At 35.1% G+C, this 22928-nt stretch overlaps 1 protein-coding gene across 1 annotated transcript in view; it reads right to left on the reverse strand.

Moving 5' to 3' along the window:
* LOC107590321 (matrix metalloproteinase-16-like) overlaps positions 1–22928 on the reverse strand; it is a 42764-nt gene that overhangs the window by 3194 nt on the left and 16642 nt on the right. The window contains exons 4-7 of the mRNA XM_016279028.1: positions 14579–14740; positions 11445–11662; positions 4215–4353; positions 116–266 (exon numbers count right to left, since the gene is read on the reverse strand). Coding sequence (XP_016134514.1) covers positions 116–266; positions 4215–4353; positions 11445–11662; positions 14579–14740 — 670 coding nt within the window. The remainder of the gene's footprint in view (positions 1–115; positions 267–4214; positions 4354–11444; positions 11663–14578; positions 14741–22928) is intronic.

Raw genomic sequence — 22928 nt, forward strand, 5'->3', positions numbered from 1 at the left:
ACACACACACACACACACACACACACACACACACACACACACACACACACACACACACACACACACACACACACACAGAGACAGAGAGATGAACACTTGCATTCTGTTCACATACCTATCTCCTTTGAAGAAGTAGGTCTTGGCCACGTCCTCCCACCAGACAGCTGTCTCTATACTCTGTGCTGGCATGCCGTTTCCAAACATTGAGATGTCCTGCGGGTAGCCAGGCTGTAGCATTGTGTCCTTGAACACCCAGAACTGCTTGCCTAGAAAAAGCACAAGAACAAAGGAGAAATCAGGAGATTACAGGATTCAGCCCAGGGGAGATTTTGAGAACGTTCAGTCAAAGAAGGAAAATGTAAATCATGGTTTCTATAAATTCTTTATGACTTGCTGATTTGTTCAAATGTGGCTACACATATCGCCGAGGGGTTTCTTGATTTTGATTATATATTGTGATGATTTTAATGTGCTTTTTATTTGGCCATTACATGCCCTGAAGTCTGTGTCACAATTTCTTTCTGTGACATCTGAGTATAAGTGTGTTGACAAAAATGCTTTTATATTGTTTTTCCTTGGTGCTCATTTAGTGAATAACAGTGAGGAAAATAAGCCTTGATTGATTGTACTGTATTTTGTTGCATACTTTTGTATTAATCATAATGGCTGTTTGGTTGAAATGTTGGTTATAAAAATCACTAAATAAACATTTTAAGCCATTTAACAGCAAATACATAAATACGTGTACATTATAAAATAAAAAAATAAAAACATATATAGTCTATTGAGAACATTACAGTAAACATTCATCATTTGTTTTTTTTCCTCTAAATTTTAAATTAAAGGCAGTACTATAATATATCAATACTTTTCATTTAATATAATAATAATAATAATAATAATATAAATAATAACAATTATTATTATTATCGACTTATACAGTAAAATATATATAATGTAATACAGCCATTAAAGTTAAATATTATTTAAAAAAAGTATAACTATTACAGTAAATACAGTATTATAGCAAATACATATATAAATGTATATTTTATTTAAAATATTTAATTATATATATATTACAAATGATTTAATTTAATTTATTTAATTTTAAATTAAAAGGCAGTAGACAAATTATACCATAATATATAAATACAGTTTTGAATTGTATTATTATTTTATTTGCAGTGCAGTAATGATTATTAAATATTATAATTAATTAATGTTCTTAATGGAAAATGGACATGTACATGCAGCACAAAAATATTATATATATTTTATGAAAATAACACAAAACACACACACGTACATACATACATACATACATACATATATACATATATATATATATATATATATATATATGGAGCCCTAGTCACACTGAATGCACATTCATCCAATAGAAAAACTTTGTAAAGATAACCATAATCATATTTCATGTTTGTGCTGAATAACTGATAATCACTGAGGTTATTGACACGGAATCCTCAATATTTACATCATTTCCAGATAAATGTCTGTTTCAGCAAAACCAAACATTCAATTTCACAGTTCAGGCACTTCCTGTTTGCCTTTAATTACCTTGAGCAGACCTTTGGCCGTGCGTCTGCCACCGTTACTCAGACCTGACATGTTAATGCCTTCACTTTAAAATGTCAGTGTGCTTTAGAGGCGCTTGTGGAGGAGGGAGGAGAGCAGGGGTGCAGCACTGACCCCCTGAGCTCAGGAAACATGTCCACAGCGGGCCGGGTTAAGGGCTGTCATGGTTTGTTTGGAGTCCGAGTGGTCAGAGGAGGACAGGTCCGTCATTTTTCCTCTGGAGGAGGAAATGCCTGTCACGTCACCTGGGTCTTTCTCATGGCCCTCTCAGCGGGGTCAAGCGTCTCTCTGTGCGAAACGCAGGGGCCGGAGAGTGCAAGAGAGATCACTGCAGACCCCTGGAGCCTAGTATGCGTGTTTGCTTATTCATGTCTGTGTTTTGTCAGTGATTGTGCGAGTATGTTTGAGAAAGTGAAATTGCAGGATGATTTTATTGTAAATGTTGGCTTGAGGTTAACGTTTTCCAGAGCAACACATTTAAACGTCCAGATCTGGCCATGCTTTCTGACCTACTTAACTGCTCAGAGGTCAGTGTAAGCGATCCTCACTCTGCGCTGCTTTCTTCTGGCAATGAGCGTGAGAAATGTGTTTATTTGCTTCCACATGGACCACACACACTGTTTACGAACCCACGGGAAGAAAATCACAAATGTGATGAGTTTATAAACTTAATCATAATGACCTCAGTGTGATTTCAAAAAAATTCTCATCGAAAAAACCTTATATGAGAGTTATTTTATTCAGTTTGTATTTTATATAATATATATTTCTATTATTATTTTAGCATATATTACTATTTATAAAATATTACTATTATTTTAGCATATATTTATTCATGAGACTTAATAATTTTTATTTTGATAATATATTATGTATATAAATTAATATTATTATTATATGATTAAAATATAAGATAAGAATCATTATTAAAATATATTATTATTAAAACTACCACTAGTACATCATTTATAATTTTATTTAATAATATAATTTATTATATACAGTAATATTAATATTATAAATATGAATATTAATGTTTTAAATTACATTTCAATTAAATTATTTATTTTTATACCTTAATGTCTATACATTATTATATTATTTAAATATATATTATTTTAAATATGCACAAACAATTATAGGAATTTTATGAGGAAAAATATGAGACAAAGTTGATGCACAAAGTGCACACAATCACACACCGATACATGGAAACAACTGGTAATTTTTCCATCCATCCATAATTCAAATATATCCCTCTGCTCTCTGATCTGATACTGGAGATGTGAGGTGTGCAGGCCAATGAATAAGATGACAGGCATGGTGGGCTAAAAAGGTTCATTAGGCTCTCTAAACACGGGAGACCATCTAGTTGTCGAGGACGAAAAATGTGTGGAAAACTGCTGTGTTTGTGTAGGTGTGTGTGTATGTTTGTGTGTTTGCTTGCGTATGTGTTATCATCTCATTTGGCCGAGTCTCTTCTTTTCCTCTTTAGCGATTTTCAACTCACTCTCTCACACACACATGCTCTCTTTCTCCCCCCATGGGAATAATACAGCTCTATATATTCTAGCCTTTTACATGATTATACTGAAATTTACTGTTACACATGCAGTATGAATGTACATATATATATATATATTTTTTTTTACATAAAAAAATGTGAAAGCCTAATTTCATTTGCTTGTCACCTCATTAAGTCCATAAATCACAATGTGTTAAATAAATGTGTTAAATAAAGAATTATAATTATACCTTAAAATATTGAAGTCTAAATATTTACGTATAAATATAAGTATACTTTTAAAATATTTGAAAATGTTTGTGTGCATTACAGTAATGAGAACTGGTCTCATATTTGTATGTCATTTCAAATAATATTATTTAAATCATATAATAATTTAATGTAAATATTATTTACATTTCTATATATAGATTATAAAATGTATATATATATATATATATGTATATATTATATTATTTAAATAGATATACATTTTTACATACAATTTTGAAGTTGTAGTATTAATAATAACTTATTTTATTGTTTTATTTGATTTAATATTATTTATAATGATATCAATATAATAATGCATAATACTAAGAATAATTACTATATAAATGTCTAAATAAAAATTAATTATTATATTTATATAATTGTGTTTATTTTAATAATATTAGCAATATATTAGCAATATAAATTATTATCATTTAGGCTAATTATTATTTTATTATTGTTGTCATACATAATTTATGAATCCTTTTAATTTATTGATCATATTAAATATTGCAACATTTGTACATGCCTATTTCCTTTCGATTGTGTGTAAATATGACTCATGTTCTTGACAGGTTTTGTGAGATTCACCATCATAGACGCTCTCACACACATGCATGTTCTTACAGTCACTAGATGAACTCCTAACGGTGTTATATTTAGAGGCAAACTCCCCTCCGCTCCAGTAAAGCCGTGCAGATAAACCCCGTGAGAGCCCTACAGCAGTTGACCTCTCTGTAGAAAGTCTCATCTTGACGCTGTTCCCTCACTAACTCACCTGTGACGCTTGTAAACAAATTGTGCTGAAGGACGTTGATCTGATGTGTAGAAATCTTACCTTTGAAGAAAACAAATTTGCCCTTGCTGTTCTCATAGACGGCGTCGATCTTGGGTGGCAGACCCCTCCAGAAGACATTGATGAGCATGGGGTAACCGGGCATCACAGTGTTATCTCTGACCCTCCAAAACCAGTGGTCCTTCACAGAGAGAACATGATTGGAAGAGAAAAAACAAAGAAACATTAGCTGTATGGAACATTTCAGACATATTTCATAAGGTTTTGCGCATTGTTTTTTGGAGCATAGAGTGGTCAATACAAGGCTTTAGAAGTTTAGTCTTGTAAACAGCAGCTTTTCTGTTGTTTACAAGTCATTTTCATAGGACAAAAAAGTGTATTTTATAAATAACTCAAACCCAAATGGGAATATAGTTTGAGTTGTGGCATCCTGGCCTTTACCTACAGCCGTTCTGCCACAGCTGCTCTCACTTCCAGCTCTGGAAAATCCCACGTCACACATCTACAGCTTTGATGCCACTGCTTTGATGCTCCAAAGCTTGTTTAAACGTTAGTGGCAAAACAGACAATATCTCCGTCATAACTCCGTAACAATTGTTCCCTCCTGGGAAGCTCTTACGAGTCCATAAATAATAAATAAAAAGATTTATAACAGACACTGTGGGCAATTTCATATTTCACAGTTCCCAGCAGACCCAGGAGGCTTTTTAGTCATAATGAAGAGCAAAGGATGCACATTAGGTGTGTAAGTGATGTTTATCTGTGTGCTTTTATCATTCTTGTGCTGCTGGAGAGGATGATGGCAAATCAAGCCTGTCGCCTCATAAACTGGATAAACGAGTAACATTTTCTGCCAAGCTTTATGTCCATTCGTTCCGAACCTGTAGGAACTTTTTCTTTTTCCGTTGAGCATAAAGTAAAAATTTTTTGCATTGCAGTAAAAAAATGGATCTCATATGTGTGTATGTAACATTTGAAATAGGATATAATATTATTTATAATCATTTAAATAATAGAAATTAATATAGACGTAATAATATATAGTAAATCATTTAAATATGAATCATTTCAATATAAATTTTAAAATAGAATTAATATATGTAATATTTAATCTCTATTCACTCCAAACCTGTATGACATTTTTTCCAGATGCTGAACATAAATAATTTTTTTTGCATTGTAGTAATGAAAATGGATCTCAAATTTGCAACATTTTAAATGGCATATAATAGCATTTATAATAATTTAAATGATATATATGAATATAATTAATAATATATAGTCAATAATTGAAATCTATTTCATATATTATATATTTACAAAAATATAATATATTTTTAAAAATATATAATAAATATTTATAATATTTGTATAAATAGCACAGGCATTTTGTTTACTAGTGGTGTTTGTGTAATACTTGTACAGTAGAATTAACTTTGGTGTATAACTTCCCATACTCACTTAAACAATACATTTGATCGGGTCCTGTGAGCAGCCACCTAGCAACCGCATAGCAACATACTAACATACTATTTAATATATTATATATTAAAAACATAATGTTTTAAAAACATAATATTTTTTTATAAATAATATCATTCAACATCAACAACAACAACAATAATAATAATAATAATTATTATTATTATTAAATACTATAACGTTTGTGAATGACTATTAGTAAATGAGGCCTAATATGATTTTGTACATTACAATAATATACTTTGGGGTGTAAAATAACCTTAATGTCAGGAAAAAGTTTTAATGAGATTCTCAGAATAGTTCTCATATTTGTGCATGTCATAATTTAAATAATATGTTATGTAATTCATATATATAATTAATATATAATATGTACATTTATTTACGCAATTATTATTAAAATATGTAATATTTATAATATTGTTATATTATAAAATAGATAAACAAGTATTGTGTAGTGCAGCAGAGCGGAACGTGATATTGACCAATCAGCATCCAGAACCACAATTTGTTATATGCAGTTCCGAGATACTTTGCTGTGCACCATACGTCTGTTTCACCAGGACTGAATCTCTCAGAATGCAATTTAACAGCAAGTTTGAGCATAACATATGGCTCAAAGGTGACAACCCCATTATTCTTCAAGCACACATTCACATTTGCTTCTGACTAATTTTATGCAGCAAATTGAGGAATGCAATTTGACCATCAGAATCTCTAAAACTGAAGGCGTCTTTCATTTTATCCTGCAGTAAGGCGCTCAGATGACACTTCTTCAGCCTGCTCCTCGCTGACAGTATTTTGTACTCAATTATAGAGATGTCATTCTTCAGATTTTGCACCACTACTTTGATTCCACTTGTTCCTCACTGTAGCTCAAAATGTATCAAACAGAACACAGGCTTTTTGTTTACTAGTGGCGTTTGCTAAGTCAGATATCAGTAATACTCGTACAGTAGAATTAACTTTGGTGTATAACTTAACGCATAGCAACATACTAACAACCACTCAGAACACTTTAGCGATTGCATAACAATGCAAAGACAACACTCCAGTATTGTGGCTGTTTTATACACACTCCTCTTTCTCGTCCTTCTCTTACCAGCCTCTTCTATCCCAAAACCAGAGAAAGACAAACACATTTGACTGGCACTCTGTAATCACAGAGAAGTCCACGAACACAACAGTGATCTACTAGTAAACGCCTGGTCTCTAGACGCACCACATTCATCTGTGTTTCATTAGTGTTTGAGAGAAGACACACTGTTGTGTCTGTGTTCAGCCCCATCCGGCCTGAATGAGTGAGAAATGACTGTCTCAGCATAGCTTCAGCTTTAAAACAGGCTCCGGGACACTGATGAGTTTTTTTTATTTTATGTATTATTATAATTTTATTCATTTATTGAATTAAAGCTCATCCTAAAACCGGCAAATAAAAATGATTTAATAATAAGGATCATTATTAATATTTAAGAACCAATAATATTGATGATAACTGAGCAAATCAGCATATTAGAATGATTTCTGATCATGTGACACCGGACACTGGAGTAATGATGCTAAAGATTCAGCTTTGCATCACAGGAATACATTTTATTTAAAAATATATATTAAAATAAAAAACTGTTTCTTTAAATTGTAATAATATTTCACATTTTTATCGATCTTACAGTATTTATACCCTGGAGAACTTTTTTTTTTTCTTTATTCCAAACCTTTGACCAGATGTGTGTGTGTGTATATATATATATATATATATATTCATTTGCATCAAGACCAAATTACCGAATATATCAGCAGAGATTAGTTCAACTACAAAGTCAGACTTGGAAAGGTTTCATTTGACATTTTGACAATTAAGACCTTAAAATGTAGGCTATTTCTGTTACAAAGGTGGTTGTGTGGGGTTGCACGAATTTTGGACCTTAAAAAATGGGTCACAGAGCAAAAATGTATTCTGCTTTGTTCTGTAAGAAAGAGTGTGTTATGTGACCCTCTGTAACTCATTTTTTGGAACAGTCACTCTCAGAGAGACCATTATCGGGTACAAGTTGGACTGTCTTCAATTTAAAATATCTCTAATTTAGCTGAGTAACACAGAGGAGTGTAATATTAAATATAATGTTATAGTACAGGAAGCAGCGGTAGGATAAGAGAAACTGAAGCACAAGATGTTCACTTATTAGGATCAAAGCTTCAGAACTTCGTGTGATGCCATATAAAGAGCTTATAAAAAAGAACTTATAAAAGCTTCTGTATGTGGTTGTTTAAAATGTAATATTTCTTGTTTAAATATAAATGTGTGTGTGTGTGTATATATTTATCCATTTAAGACTTGAGAGACTTAAATCAGTGTCATGTCTGGTTCGTTTAAGGAATCATTTAAGGAATCTGGTTCATTTATGGAATATCGCTACATATCGATGAATTCAGATGTCAGAAATTATCAATGTAATTTGATTTGATTTCACTAATATTTGAATGTGTTTGTTTGATTTGGCAGGACGAAGCAGTAAGTTACGAGAGCTCAGATGACGTGAATACAGATTCCATTCAGAGGTTTAGTCTGCTCAAATGATGCACACTGTAACAGCCAGCCAGTACTGAACACAGTGATGTGTGTGGAGAGATAGAGGGATGGAGGGATGCATGGGAAAGATGAAAGCACCGTGAGCAGTGTGGTGCTGGGCAGGTTGAGAGCTTGCTGCTGGGAGATCGGCCTCTATCCCTCTGCCTCTCACTATTTCACAGTCTACAGATCCCTCACCAGACTGTGAAACTCTCCTCACAGGACTGGACGGAAGAGATCTGTCACCAGGCACAGACTTAAACTGCATCAAACAGCAGCACTCAGGAGACGGCCAGTCAGTTGAGTGAGTGAGACACACTCTCCAACACTTCAAACACACATACTTTCTATAGAGTGAGAGAGAGGGAGGAGGGAACTGACTGTTTATATTTATAGAAAACAATTAATTATTAACTTGTAAGACTAGTTTAAGCAGGCTACTGTATGTAACCGGCCACTGGTTACATAAAGACAAGTTACATACATCTTCCGTCCAACAACCATGAGCCGCCAATGTGAGGATCTGACACGCTTCTGAGCTTAGATGGCAGACTTTGAGCATTTTACTGCACAGAAATATGTTTGTGTTAGCTGTGATGATAGACTACTCCAGTTTACAGCATGTGAGAGCGAGCGACTGAGCGAGTAAGTGAGGAAATGTTACAGCATTCATGATAGATTTTGTTTTCCCAGAGGCGTCTGCTGTGAAACTGGGAATGGAGACCAAGTGACAAGATTAGAGCCCAACAAAAACCCCCTTCATGCGGAATAAATCTACACATCAGCATGAGTTTGGATTCAGAAAAAAATATACTTTCTGTAGTAAATCTGTGCCGTAGCCTTCAGAGACGTGAGCTCTGCTTCACAAACACACACAGATAACAACTACTGGACCCGGTCTTTATTCATATACATCTGAAGAAATATGATATCCATAAGTGAGCAAACTTTACTTTCAGAGAGAATCAGCTTTTTTTAAAGGAGTTTATATTGTTAATCTGTTGAAGCCTTCTCATCAGCAACCCTCTTTTGGCAACCCCTTGTAGTGGACATCAATTCGTCAACTTTTTTTCCCCCATTGGTGCACTCGTGATATGTAAATCATTGCACTGATTTGAGTTTATAGACTTTGTTTTTTGCAGTCATGGATTTTGGAGTCATCACCTCTCTGAAAACCTAATGATGTTCTCAGCATGTTCTCAGTATGAGATCTATAGAAATGTAAAAAGATGTATTATTAAAAATCTTATATTAATATAAAAGGCATATTATTCATAAATATTGTAGTATATATAGATAAAAAATAATTCAAAATTTTTTAATTTTACTTAATGTTTAAATAATAATATTTATCATATTTATTTACCATTGGCTGGTAAGAATATTTCAATATTTTTTTATTTAGTTTCAGTATTTTTGAAAGAAGTCTCTTAAAGGTCCCATATTGTCAAAACTGAAATTTCCTGGCTTTTTTCATGATAACTGAGGTCTAGGGGCTATTTAACTACCATATAAGTCAGTCCACAGTAAAATGCACACAGCCTGCATAAAGTAGCTGTGATTTTTCACGAACCGTTGTGACTTCCGTAAAAAGTTGACGTCAGAACTACACAGTCACTGCCTTCAGTCACCACCCCGAGCACTGCCCACAGTCCCACTCTCCTTTTGCCAAAACCCCAGACAACACCGCGTCCATGCCATTGCTGAGCAACAACAACACAAACATGTCGAAAAGTTTAACTTTACCACGAAACCAGATCGGCCGATCTGTAACGTTACACTCTCACTCAAAGGATGGACGATCTGACAGGATTGTTACTATGAGGTGGATCACATCTAAGACATAGTCGTGAGATGCAAGAAACATAGACATATGGCAAGAAATCTGTAGACGCGCCCATAACAACAAAAGACAATACTTTATTGAACCTTTTCTGATAAGAAGTGTGCGCTGCAAACGCGAGCATTTTTGACGATCGTTTCTGTCCAGTCTGCTCGTTTTATCGCGTTTAACCACAGCTGTCGTCGGTTTTTTGTCTGGCAGTGGTGGGCTGTATTTTGTCTGGCAGTGGCAGGCTGTATTACGTCGATTCTGGCACCCAGCATCACAACAAGGTGATATTTTAAGCTCCTTATGTAGCCGAATCTGCGCTGGTTTGAATGGGCCGCCTCCAGTTTCCCCTTTGTTTTGCTGCCTCCAGCTAGAGCTGTGACGTCGGCTGACCCTAGTTACCTGTGGTTGGCCTGGCTGTGCGTCACTCAGAAAACAACAGGCCAATCAGAAGAGAGGCTCTTGAATATTAATTAGACAGGCCAAAATCAACCTGTTCTCAGCAGAGTTCCTGAGAGAGGAGCTGTAAAAATATATTGAGATGGTTTTTGGTACTTATACTGCAAATATATATTCTTAAGGACATCAAAACCTAAAATAAAAATCTAGAAAGGTGTAAAATATGTGACCTTTAATCCAATCAAGACTGCATTTATTTGATCAAAAATACAGTCAAATACAGTAAATTAACAGTAATATTGTGAAATTATTGCATTTTAAAATAACTGTTTTGTATTTCAATATATTTTAAAGTGTAATTTATTCCTGTGATGCTAAGCTGAATTTTCTGCATAAATACTCCAGTCTTTAGTGTCACATGATCCTTCAGAAATCATTCTAATACGCTGATTTGCTGCTAAAGAAATATCGCCTACTATTATCAAAGTTGAAAATGTGATACCTTTTTTCAGGATTAATTGGACTTGTTTTGAATCGAAAGTTCAAAACAACAACATTTGTTCGATGTTCTGATTCATTTTGATTCTTTTGACCAATTTAATGTGTCCTTGCTGAATAAAATTATGAATTTCTTTAAAACAAACATTACTGAGCCCACTCAACTATCACACTGGAGGGTTAAGAATTCATTGAAGGCAGCTCTCAGGTTCAGCAAGCAAAGAAAAGCTCATTGCTCTGACTAATAGGTCAATTTGCTTCAGCTCAAGCGCTGAGAGAACAAAGAAAACACCCACACAGCGAGGCGTAACGCTGGCTGAAACGCTTCCTGTGGTGTGTGTGTGTGTGTGTGTGTGTGTGTGTGTGTCTGAAGCTGCCAGCGCTCTAAACACAGTGTTGAAGATGAGCTTATTTCATATAGTAATTAAGACATATGAATCTGTTTGTTTTGTGTATTTCTGACAGTTACTGTATGTCTCATTCATTGGCTTACCTTAAACACGAACATCTCCCTCCTGAGGATGGCTAATGTGTTGAAGCTGCCGTCACAGATGTCTGGCTTAGCATTCGGGTGCATTGGTTTGTCGCCAGTCGGTATTCGCGGAGGCCGTGTCTGCCTGTCGTTTTTGCGTGGATCAACAGGAGGGTGCGAGCGGGCTGGTAGGACCGTCGGTAGAGGTCTCGTTGGCTGAGGAAGTTTGTCGGGAGGTCCTGAAGAGAGAGAGAGAGAGAGAGAGAGAGAGAGAGAGAGAGAGACAAGGGTTATCAAACACCAAATGTTTTCTAGTTTCTAGAGATTTTTTTTTATTTATTTTTATCACATTTAAGGTTGGTTGTAGCCAGAAACCTCCTCATAAATGGTCAAATTTATCTCATAATAACATTTTAGAGTCTAAATTCAATATTAATGTGCCATTTGCTTGGCAATAAACTAATGTACTGTTTTAATTGTTGAAATAATTAATTATTAAGAATAATTACATTCAATCATAGAATATTGTGTTTTATCATGATGCTATTTTATTATATTTTATAAAAGCAATCCTAAGGGGGCTTTAGAGGCTAAATGTCATGCGTACAAATACCCCTTACCCATTGTACAACTGGTATATGTTTATTTATCATATTTCTGTTGTTGCATTTATAAAGTCATAAAATAAATAATTCAATAATTATTTAAATGAAATGAATAATAATAATAATAATAATAAATTAAATAATAAAAATAATTACATTGAAAATTATCATTATTAATCTTATATTGTAAAATATTTAATATTATTTAAATATTTTTCATAAATTATATTTTATTTATACTGCAGTATATATCACAATTATGTCACCAAGTAATATATTTATTTAGCCTAACTTTATATCAGTTTATGGTTATTGTGTTAATATAAAATGTATTAATACACCTTACCCATTGTACAATGGTATGTTTATTTGTCATATTTCTGTTGTCGCTTTTATTAAGATGTAGAAGAATAAATAAAAATAATTAACTGAATAATTACATTGGAAAACAATGGTATTATTATTATTATTATTATAAATCTTATATATAAAAAAAAATCATATTGTTTATATATTTTTCATACATTGTATTTTATTTTATTTATATCGTAGTATATATCACAATTATTTCACCAAGTAATATATTTCATTAGCCTAACTGCTTCATTAGCCTAACAGTTTATGGATATCATGTTAATATAACATTTATAAAACTGATTACATGTGTATATCAGCAATTTTTACAGTTTTGAATGCTCATCCAACAAGTTTTGTCAAAAAAAATTATAAGATTATATTTTACATTTAAATTATAAATTATTTATATTGTATATTTATTATAAATTATACATTTATTACATATAACATTTATTATATTATATATACTATTTGTATTGTGTTATTATGAAAATAAAGGTAAAAGAAGCTAGATAATCTCATCGATCAAATAAATAGGTTTTATAATATTCATCTGGACCATTGGTATTACAAAAAAAAAAAAACTATCATGTGCTCTCGCATCAATTATAGTCCAGCATACACCTCAATTATCTGTGGACTCATTATAACAGCACAGCAGACGGCTGACCCGCTCTGAAGAGTCCAAGCTGTTAGCACAATGAACTAAGACGTCGGGATTTTTGGAAGAGCCGACAGAACGCTACGAGCCCGCAGATCGAGAGGTCAAGAAATCCTCTGTGAGAATGAAAGGATAGGTGACTAAATGGAGAAAATAATGAATGATTTTAAGTATGAATCAGGCAGGAGGGCGGCCTGACAGGATTAGCCCTCTGGAGAACCACAGAGAGGAGTGACTGTCTGAAATCAAATCTCCTGAAATAGAGCGAGGATTACAGCCCTTCACACGTTACATAACGCAAGGCCAACAGAACGGAGATCTCCTCTGGTGAGAGTGATGGATATTGAGAGAACGTAGTTGGGAATGTGTGCGTGATACATAAGATGTACGAGTATCTCCACCCTCCGCAGTCTCATCCTGTGTCAGGAGGAGGAAAGAGGAAGTCCAAAGGGACGGACGTTGGATGGAATCCAGGAAAGAGGATCTGAACATCTCAGGAACGTGCATTTTAGTGTTTTTCTGGATGGGAGTGGAGGAACAGAGGGAAAAATAATGCAGTAGGTTTTTACATTTTATAAGGAAAGCATGTTTGGTTGCCAGGCTGTTGCTATGTGGTTGCTAAGGGGTCCTGATTTGAGCTAAACACTGAGGTTTAATATTCAGTGTTACACTGTAAAAAAAATTTAAATTATACTAGAAGATTTCAGAAATAATTACAAAGAAACGACATGTAACTATGCAAGCTCGTTTTAGCCATGGAATAAAAAAAAAATTTATCTTGATGTTTTTTATCACAACTTTGAGTTTATATGTCAAAATTCTGAAATTTTTCTCACAATTCTGAAAAAAAAAATACATAGATTTTTTATTTCTTTTATATACAGATTCTCAGTCACACTTGTAAAGAACATAACACTGATGTCTTCACTTCCAGGTCAAGAAGCTATCAATCAAAAACTCACCAGCCAATGAGAACCCACCACTGCTAACCCCGCCCCATGAGGGATTTGTGCCAGAATGGTAAACAAAAACTCAGGTAGCGTAAATGAAAACTTCAGATGCATTAGCAAAGTTAGCAAAGCATGCAGTGTATTTAAATACGAAGTCATACATTTTTTTTTCCTAAGATATTTTATTCATTTTCAGTTTAGATTTTCATTCGTTTTTTGAGAAGTTGTGTTCAAAATTAAAGGCACAAATCCGATTCCAAAAATTCTGAGAAAAAAAAGTCTAAATTGCGAGATGTACATTCAGAATGTGAGTTTATGACTCAGAATTCTGAGGAAAAAAGTGTCAGAATTGTGAGATAAAAAGTTGCATTTACCTATTTTTATTATTTCATTCTGTGGTTGAAACTAACTTTCACGAGTAACACATTAAATTAAACAATTTTCTTAAGTAGAAAGACTGAAATATTTTATTGTAAAAACTACTCCAATAATCTGTTTTATGTACTTCGAAAAATCATTTTTTACACTGTAGTGACTGATAAAAGTATGTTGTGAATTGAGTGTGTTCTGGGTGAATCTTACCGTAGATCTTCTGGATGCCCTGCAGATCATCATGTGGCAGTCTGAAGTTCTCTGTGTCCATGTACTGGTAGAAGGGGGCCATGATGGCAGTGGGGTCGTTAGAGTGCTCCAGGCCTAACGCGTGACCCAGTTCATGTACTGCCACCAGGAATAGGTCATTCCCTGTACACACAAAATACACACATAAGCTAATTAAACACTGAGACCTATACTGCAGCACAAATAAAATCTTTTAAATCACTGTAAATTTTAAGATAAAAGTACCACATCTTGGTTAAGTTGCCATTAATACTCTCTGTTATTGCTTTTTAGAGTTACTGGTGCTTTTTAGTCAAAAACATCCTGTGTGAACAATTTAGTATGATTCCCGAAACAATGACTCTTATGAATCAATTAATTTGAGGGAATTAGTTTTAGTGAATCAGAAACATACAGTCTGAACTTTGTAGTCTGATTCCCAAATGAACAACTCTTAGCGAGCCATTTAATTTTTTTAGTGAATCAAAATGAACAAATGATTCTTATGAGCAAGTTCTTTTTCAGTGTAGCTGGTTCTTTTTTTTGTTAGTTAAAAACAAGCACAGTACGACCACTGCAATCCAAGACCAAATAAACAACTCTTAGAAGCCATTTTTTTTATGTGAATCAAAATGTACAAATGACACTTGTAAGCTATTTTTTGTTAATCAAAGCAAATGCATTATTCTTATGAGTTGGTTCTTTTTATCCAAAGTCGCTAAATTAATGTAAATGCATTCTATTTTTATTTATTTATTTATTTGGTGAATGAAAGCAAACCAATGACCCTCATGAGTTGGTTCTTTTTTTAGTGAATTAAAAACATACAGAGTGACCATTGTTGTCCAGTAGTCCAATTATAAAATGATCAAATCTAACAAGCTGTCTTTTTTTAATTCAAAGCAAACAAATTCTTATGAACCAGTACTTGTTCCCAAATTGAACCAAAAACAAACTAATGACTTTTATAGACTGGCTCTTTTTTCAGTAAATCAAAATAAACAAATGATTCTTATGAGCTGGTTCTTTTTTAGTGATTCAAAATGAATGAATGACTCTTATGAGCTGATTCTTTTTAGTGAGTCAAAAACATACAGTTTGATCCTTTGTAGTCCGATTCAATCCGTGTATCATTCGATCATTCGTTTTTTGATTTAATATTGAAAGTAGAAAAATGAGTAAACGACTCCTTTTTCATTTTTTCGTTTTTTTTCCAAAAAACGAGAAACGAGAATTCAGCTTAAATTTTCGTTTTTCGTTCATGGGTGGAAAAATGAATAAACAGCTTGAATATTTGATTTCTACATGTGGGCGGGAATTAAACGCCCCTTTCTGCTGATTGGTCAGCCGAAGATCAAACCGTGCCGCCTTCAGTTCTTCTGCAGCAAAATAATAGTCCTCCACTGCTGCAGTTGTATGGATTCTTAACGCATTTATTGCAACTACATTTAATCTTTTTTTCATCAAACAAACACTCAAATGAATAGCTCGACACAACTCGTACCGGGGCATTGTCTAGAAGGGGCTTTCTTCTGTGTAGATATAAATGCTATTCTTTGCATCAGCTGAGTATCTTTCTTGTGCATGCCGCAAACATGAACCACAGGGAATACTCGTCTTTTAAAAGGCTTAATTTAGATTATTTTACATTAAATGCATCATATAAGCCACTTTGGAATAAATCACAGTAGGCCTATGTATCATGATAAAAAAAAACGACTTTACAGTCTGGAAATACTTTAGGCTATAGCTAATTATTTCTTGGACCCCCTATCACTTTAAGAACCGCTGGTCTACACAGAAGAAAGACCTGTCTAGACTCTGCCCCGGTACGAGTTGTGTCGAGCTATTCATTAGTCTGTTTGATGAGAAAATTATGAAATTGATCAAATGGGTTATTAATCCGTACAACTGCAGCAGTGGAGGACTATTATTCTGCTGCATGATACTGCAGAAGAACTGATGATGGCACGGTTTGATCTTCGGCTGACCAATCAGCAGAAAGGGGCGTTTAATTCCCGCCCACATGTAGAAATCGATTTATTCAAGCTGTTTATTAATTTTTCCACCCATGAACGAAAAACGTAAATTTAAGCTGAAATCTCTTTTTTCGTTTTTTGGAAAAAAAAAAAAAAAAAAAAGAGCCATTTTCTCATTTTTCTACTTTTGATATTAAATCAAAAAACGAATGATCGAATGATACACGGAATCGATTCCCTAATGAATGACTCTTATGAGCCATTTCTGTTTTTAGATCAAAACGAACCAATGATTCTCATGAGCTGTTTTTTTCTTTCTTTTCAGGACCCAATCAACTATCTACATTTTTCTTCTTGCAGAATATCCTGTTTCACATGACAGATTACATAATCAACATGGTTTAAGAACATCATTTCATGTTTACATTGAACAGTATTATTTCAGAATTTGTTCTGAGCGGTAATAATGATAATCCAATTCTGATATTGTTATGTATAATTCATACTGAATCATAAGACATATATATGTACCCAGTCAGTGCTAGCTCACACATGAGCACAAAAAGAAAAACAAAACCACTAAATTTACAGCAAATGTGTCAGAGTGCATAATGTTATGTCAAAATCAAAGTTGCTGTCTGCCTGTGTGCATGTGGTTGTTTGTGTGCGTAATTGTTATCCATCTCTGTTTCCACTCCAGAATAACTCATCCAGAGTAACCACAGCTACTGCTAGGATTCATTAAAGTATGAACCCTGTCACTACACACCCTCACATCAAACATCCACGCAGTGCATCTTCCCTCTGTGCACAAATGGAAAACCCCATCCTGCTCGTCCCGTGATGGTTAGGAGTGGGACTTTACACCACAGACCAGAAAACAGTCCAAACACCAAAGTAAGACAGATGTTATGCAACAGTAAATGAGGAACGCAGAGGACAGAACGCCCATGACGGCCACATCAGCAGCTACAGACAGACATCTGTCTTTTCTCTTCTCCTTCAGTTGTGACTCACTCCGTCTCTCTATCTTTTCCTCTTTTATCTGCTGACACCAATGAATATGACACATTTTTTATTCAGTCAACTTGTGTTTTATTTAAACTGCTCGGCGCAGGAGACGCAGATCAAATGATGCTGCAAATGCATTAAAGCTGACGGCTGCAAAACGCTCCAAAATACACAATTGACCAAAAATGCTACTGAGCGAACAAAACACACGAGACCAGTTACAGTTCTGTTATCAGAGAAAAATATTAGTTTGGTAGGGTATTAGAAGGAAACAAACTGTTTGAGTAGAGTACACAACACAAGCGATATTAAGAATTTCTGTGTAATGGGACAGCGGGAGTGCGAGAACGAGATCTAAAGAGACTTTGTAGTAAGATAGAAAGTGGGTTGCATTGGAACTGTCTGAAATGAGAGAGATCACTAGTAGTATTTTTCAAAACTTTTCTGCATAAATCATCCCTTGCTGTTTAAGTCATGGACGTAAATGACACTGAAATCCTAGACATAAATATAAGGAGGGATCTGAGCCATCTAAAGCCATCTGTTTTCTTTTGATTATAGAGATAGTTCACCCAAAAATTAAACTGTTTTACAAGTAAAAGATGACAGAATTTTCATTTTTGGTTGAACTGTCCCTTTAAGACAGGGTAACCACCCAGCAACCACATAGCAACATGCTAACAAGCACTCAGAACTTCTTAGTAACCACTTAGCCATGGCCACCCCAAAGCAGGCAAAACACCACTTTTGTTATAAAAAAAACTAAAAATAGCCCATTTATGCTCTTTCCACAGAAAAAGTGGATAAAACCAGTGCAAGATATGAATCAGAAACATAGAGCAAGACCGGTATAGTTTGATTCCTGAACAACTGACTCTTATAAGTCTTGACTCAAAAACACACAGTGCATCCAGTGTACTTTAAGGCCGGGACACACTAAGCTGACAGTCGGCCATCGGTAAGCATCTGTAGGGCTAGTTTTTTGGTGTGCTCCACTCTCGTTCAACATGCTGAATCGGCGTTGGGGCCGATGGCGAGAGTGAGACCTCTGATTGGATGCTCAGTTTAGCGAGTGAGTCAGTGTACGAAAATTAAAGTGAAAGAGATGAAAATGAGCAAGTAAATGAAGGCGGCACACACAGATGGCTGTTGTTATGTTATGTGATCTTACCCAAGCATTCCAATATGCAAATATTTTCATAACAGCATGAGCCACTTAAAATGAAGAAAGTTATCAGCATAACTGATATTCAAAATCTGCGTATATCTCGTATATCCTTGTTTCGGTTTCTCCTTTTGAATGACGAATATATACTATTGATAGCTGTTGATATAGACAGTTAATTCCTCTCATGCAGATGCAGAACACATGTGTTAGTTTGCTGTCGACTGTAGTCTGAGTGGTGTGTTCAAGCGCAGATCTTTGGTCCAGACGCCACCGACTCGAGGCGACAATACCGTCAGATTTCGTCGCCGTTAGATTTTTGAAGCCTGCCGAATTATTACCTATCTTGTTCAAGTCGCTACCTGATTTCCTAATCCTAACCCCACCCCTAATCCGAAACCCTCCCCCACACCTACTCCTAAACCTACCAATACTAGGGAGTGCATAATCTGGCGGGCGGTCAGAATTAGAGCAAGACCAGAGGTGCATTTCCCAAAAGCTACTATGGTCGTAAGTTCCTTAGTTGCCAACGGAGTTCAACGGAACTTGCAACCATAGTTAGCTAACAATGACTTTGGGAAACGCACCCCAGAATAGTTCAGTTCCCAAATGAATGACTCTGGTTCAAATGAGTCGGTTAATTTTTTAGTGAATCAAAAGTGCAACCATTGTTGACTGATTCACAAATGAATAACTCTTACAAGCCATTCTTTCTTTTTCTTTCTTTCTTTCTTTTGCGAATCAGAATGAAAAAATTACACTCATTAGCAGTATTTGTGAATCAAAATGAACAAGCTATTCTTATGAACCAATTATTGTTTAGTGAATGAAAACAAACACATACCCAAAATTGAAACAGTGTTCCGCGGAAAATAGAAAGTCCTATGAATTTGGAACAAATTGAGGGTGACTATATGACAGAATTCTTATTTTCAGGTGAACTGTCCCTTTAAGGCAGGGTGTAAACATCCATCAACCACACAGCAGCTTGCTCAGGCCCAGCACTGTGGTTCTCCCAAGATGCTCCTGCTACAGTTCAATCCAGAACAGCTGTGTTTGAACCATCACAACTCTTACGTAAGACCCAAGACCCTGATTAATTAGCAGGCAGCTGAAAGGCAAGTGCATAGATCAAAAAGAGGAGAATAAAAGCAAAGTGATGGGAAACTAAAATGGGAAACAGACATGAAAAGACTTTGCTCAATTTGTCAAGCCCACTGACCTCAATCTGGGAATAACCTTTTCTTCACCCATGCTAAAAATGTAGATGTCCAAATACTCAATAAAACATGGTAATACCACAGTGCTATAATATTTACCATGGTACTGGATGATTACCATATTCATATGCCATAGTAAATGATAATGCTATGGTACCTTGATATATACTATTTTACTGAATAATTACCATATAAGTGAGTGACATGACATGTGGCCAAGTATGGTTACCCATACTAGGAATTAGTGCTCTGCATTTAACCCATCCTTAGTGCACACACACAGCAGTGAACACACACACACCGTGAACACACACCCGGAGCAGTGGGCAGCCATTTATGCTGCGGCGCCCGGGGAGCAGTTGGGGGTTCGGTGCCTTGCTCAAGGGCACCTCAGTCGTGGTATTGAAGGTGGTAGAGAGCACTGTACATTCACTCCCCCCACCTACAATTCCTGCCGGACCTGAGACTCAAACTCGCAACCTTTGTGTTACGAGTCCGACTCTTTAACCATTAGGCCACGACTTCCCCAATCGTGGAATATCCCCAATATTCATATACAATGGTATTTACATGGAGCTTCAAAGTTCTTAAAAGAATAATATGATTTTACCTAAAACCATGGTAGCTTGATATATACCATTGTACTAAATCATTACCATGTCCAAAAAGCAAGGTAATAGCACGGTACTTTGATATACGTTGCTGAATAAATGCCATTGTTTTTCCATGGTAATTGTCCAAAAACATGGTAATACTGTGGCAATGGCAATACATGGCAATGCTATGGTACATTGATATATATTGTAGCATGGTACTGAATTATTTCCACATTAATATATCATGGCACTCTAAGGTACTGCGAAAATACTTAAATTATTATGATTTTACCACGGTAAACGCTTGCAAAAAGCACAAAGGCATTTTTTTGGACATTTACCATAACATAACTATGGTAATAATCTTGGAAGTACCTTGGAGTATCATGTAAAAACCATGTTACATGCATTTCAGCATTAAGGCAAGTTTCCAAGTACCTTAGTAATACCATCTCTGTACAATGGTACTGCCATAGTGCACTTTTGTAAGCAAATGAACAAAAAAAACATTGCATACCATATAATACCAGGGTACATTTTTGTGTGGGATAGAGACACTACAGTTGGTTCATTTACATGTGTCCCATCATGCAGGAGGGAATTAGTAAAATGTGTCTCTATGGTATTCTCTCTCTCTTTCTCTCTCTCTCTCTCTTTCTCTCACACACACCTTCTTTCTGTCAGTTTCGCTTGTAGCAAAATGAGCGATGCCTTTTTAATCAGTAAGATGAACTTCCTACTCATACGGCCTGACACACACACACACACAAACACTCCAGAGACCTGGGCTCTGATTACAGATGATGGATCCATCTGCTTAATTCTAAACACGAGATTGGAAATGTCGAAGTGGATCATCCCACACCACTGAATGATTGACAAGCGTTTCTGCAACGTGCACTGCAAGGAAATTATTTTCATAACAGCAAACAGCTAGATGAAGTTTCAGGGATTCATTAGCCTTCAATGGATATGACATCACTCAGTGTTTCTCAAGGGAATGGCGAGCAATTCAGTAGGCAAGAACGTGTGAATGTGTGTGTACACTTGTGACGTGGAGGCACCAGGCGTCTTCTAAACACATTTCAATGCACACAAAGACATCAGTCAGGATACCCTCGGGTCACGTTACACCCTTTATATATCTCTTTCAGATATATAAAGATAAATTTCCTCTCTGCTGGAGGACAAACGTCCTGTTCAACTAAAGATGGAAAGCACTGGTATAAGAGGGCAAGAACTCTTATTTCATTCATTTGCCTTCATTATACTGTCTTCCTCTTCATAGCGTGACTAGTACAATGCTAAATCTTTTTCTGCACTGGTGTAAAGCTATCGGTGGCCCACACTTACGGCCTTGTCAACAGGATTTCAGAGAAAACCGTAAACCCCCGAGGCCTGACAGGTTATTTCTGCACAATAAGCTTCTGCGGTAGCATCTATTATATCATCACCATCACATGGAGATCATGAACAAAACCATGTGAAACGGTTACATAGGTGTGAATGTTTGACCAGTTTGATGTGTTGCTATTGGCTTTAGCAATTTTAGCCTTTCTGCTACATAAGGAAGTGGCGTATTTTTGACACATATTTTTCCATGTTGTAGAAAGGCTAAATTATAGTGCAAAATGGCGTAGACCAGTGGTTCTCAACCAGATGCCCAGCCAACAGGGAACATTCTCACAACTCTTGCAAGAGTTGCATCCCATGATGCACTATACACTATGCACTTATACTTACACTTAATATACACAATGTACTTAAGCACTATGTACTCAACCTTGTATAGTGATAGCCCCTCCCCTCAGCTACATAATTAAAGCTGTGACTATTGAGTGCATGAAGTGTCCAACATTCCACACTTCGTTTTTTCTCTCTCTCTCGGTTAATTAAGTGCATCATTCGGGTATTTAAAGTGCACTTTTTCTATTTGGAATTTTCAGTGTGAACACACTACTCGCACAATTTATACTACAAACGACATACAATAGTGCATAAGTATGCAAACTGGGACACACCTACAGTTCACTCAAAGTTATGAACAAATGTTCTTATGGTAAAATGATAAACTGTAATGTTCCCTTAAACTTTGCATAACCACTTAAAAAAACTGGGTTTTTGTATGTTTAGAGAAAACGTTTTGAAATAAATAGGAACAATAGCAGTAGCAAAATCTACCTATAACGTACTGTATTTTTGTTTGCTGGGCCTACTGGGGGTCCTCAAGATGACTAAACAACATTTAATATATTAATATATTATTAATATATTCAAATAATCAAATATATATATATATATATATATATATATATATATATAATAGAAAAAATTAAATATATTTTCCACCTCAAAAAGTGT

The sequence above is a fragment of the Sinocyclocheilus grahami genome, unplaced genomic scaffold (assembly GCF_001515645.1).
Source record: "Sinocyclocheilus grahami isolate Dianchi unplaced genomic scaffold, SAMN03320097.WGS_v1.1 scaffold126.1, whole genome shotgun sequence".
In the NCBI taxonomy this organism is placed as follows: domain Eukaryota; kingdom Metazoa; phylum Chordata; class Actinopteri; order Cypriniformes; family Cyprinidae; genus Sinocyclocheilus; species Sinocyclocheilus grahami.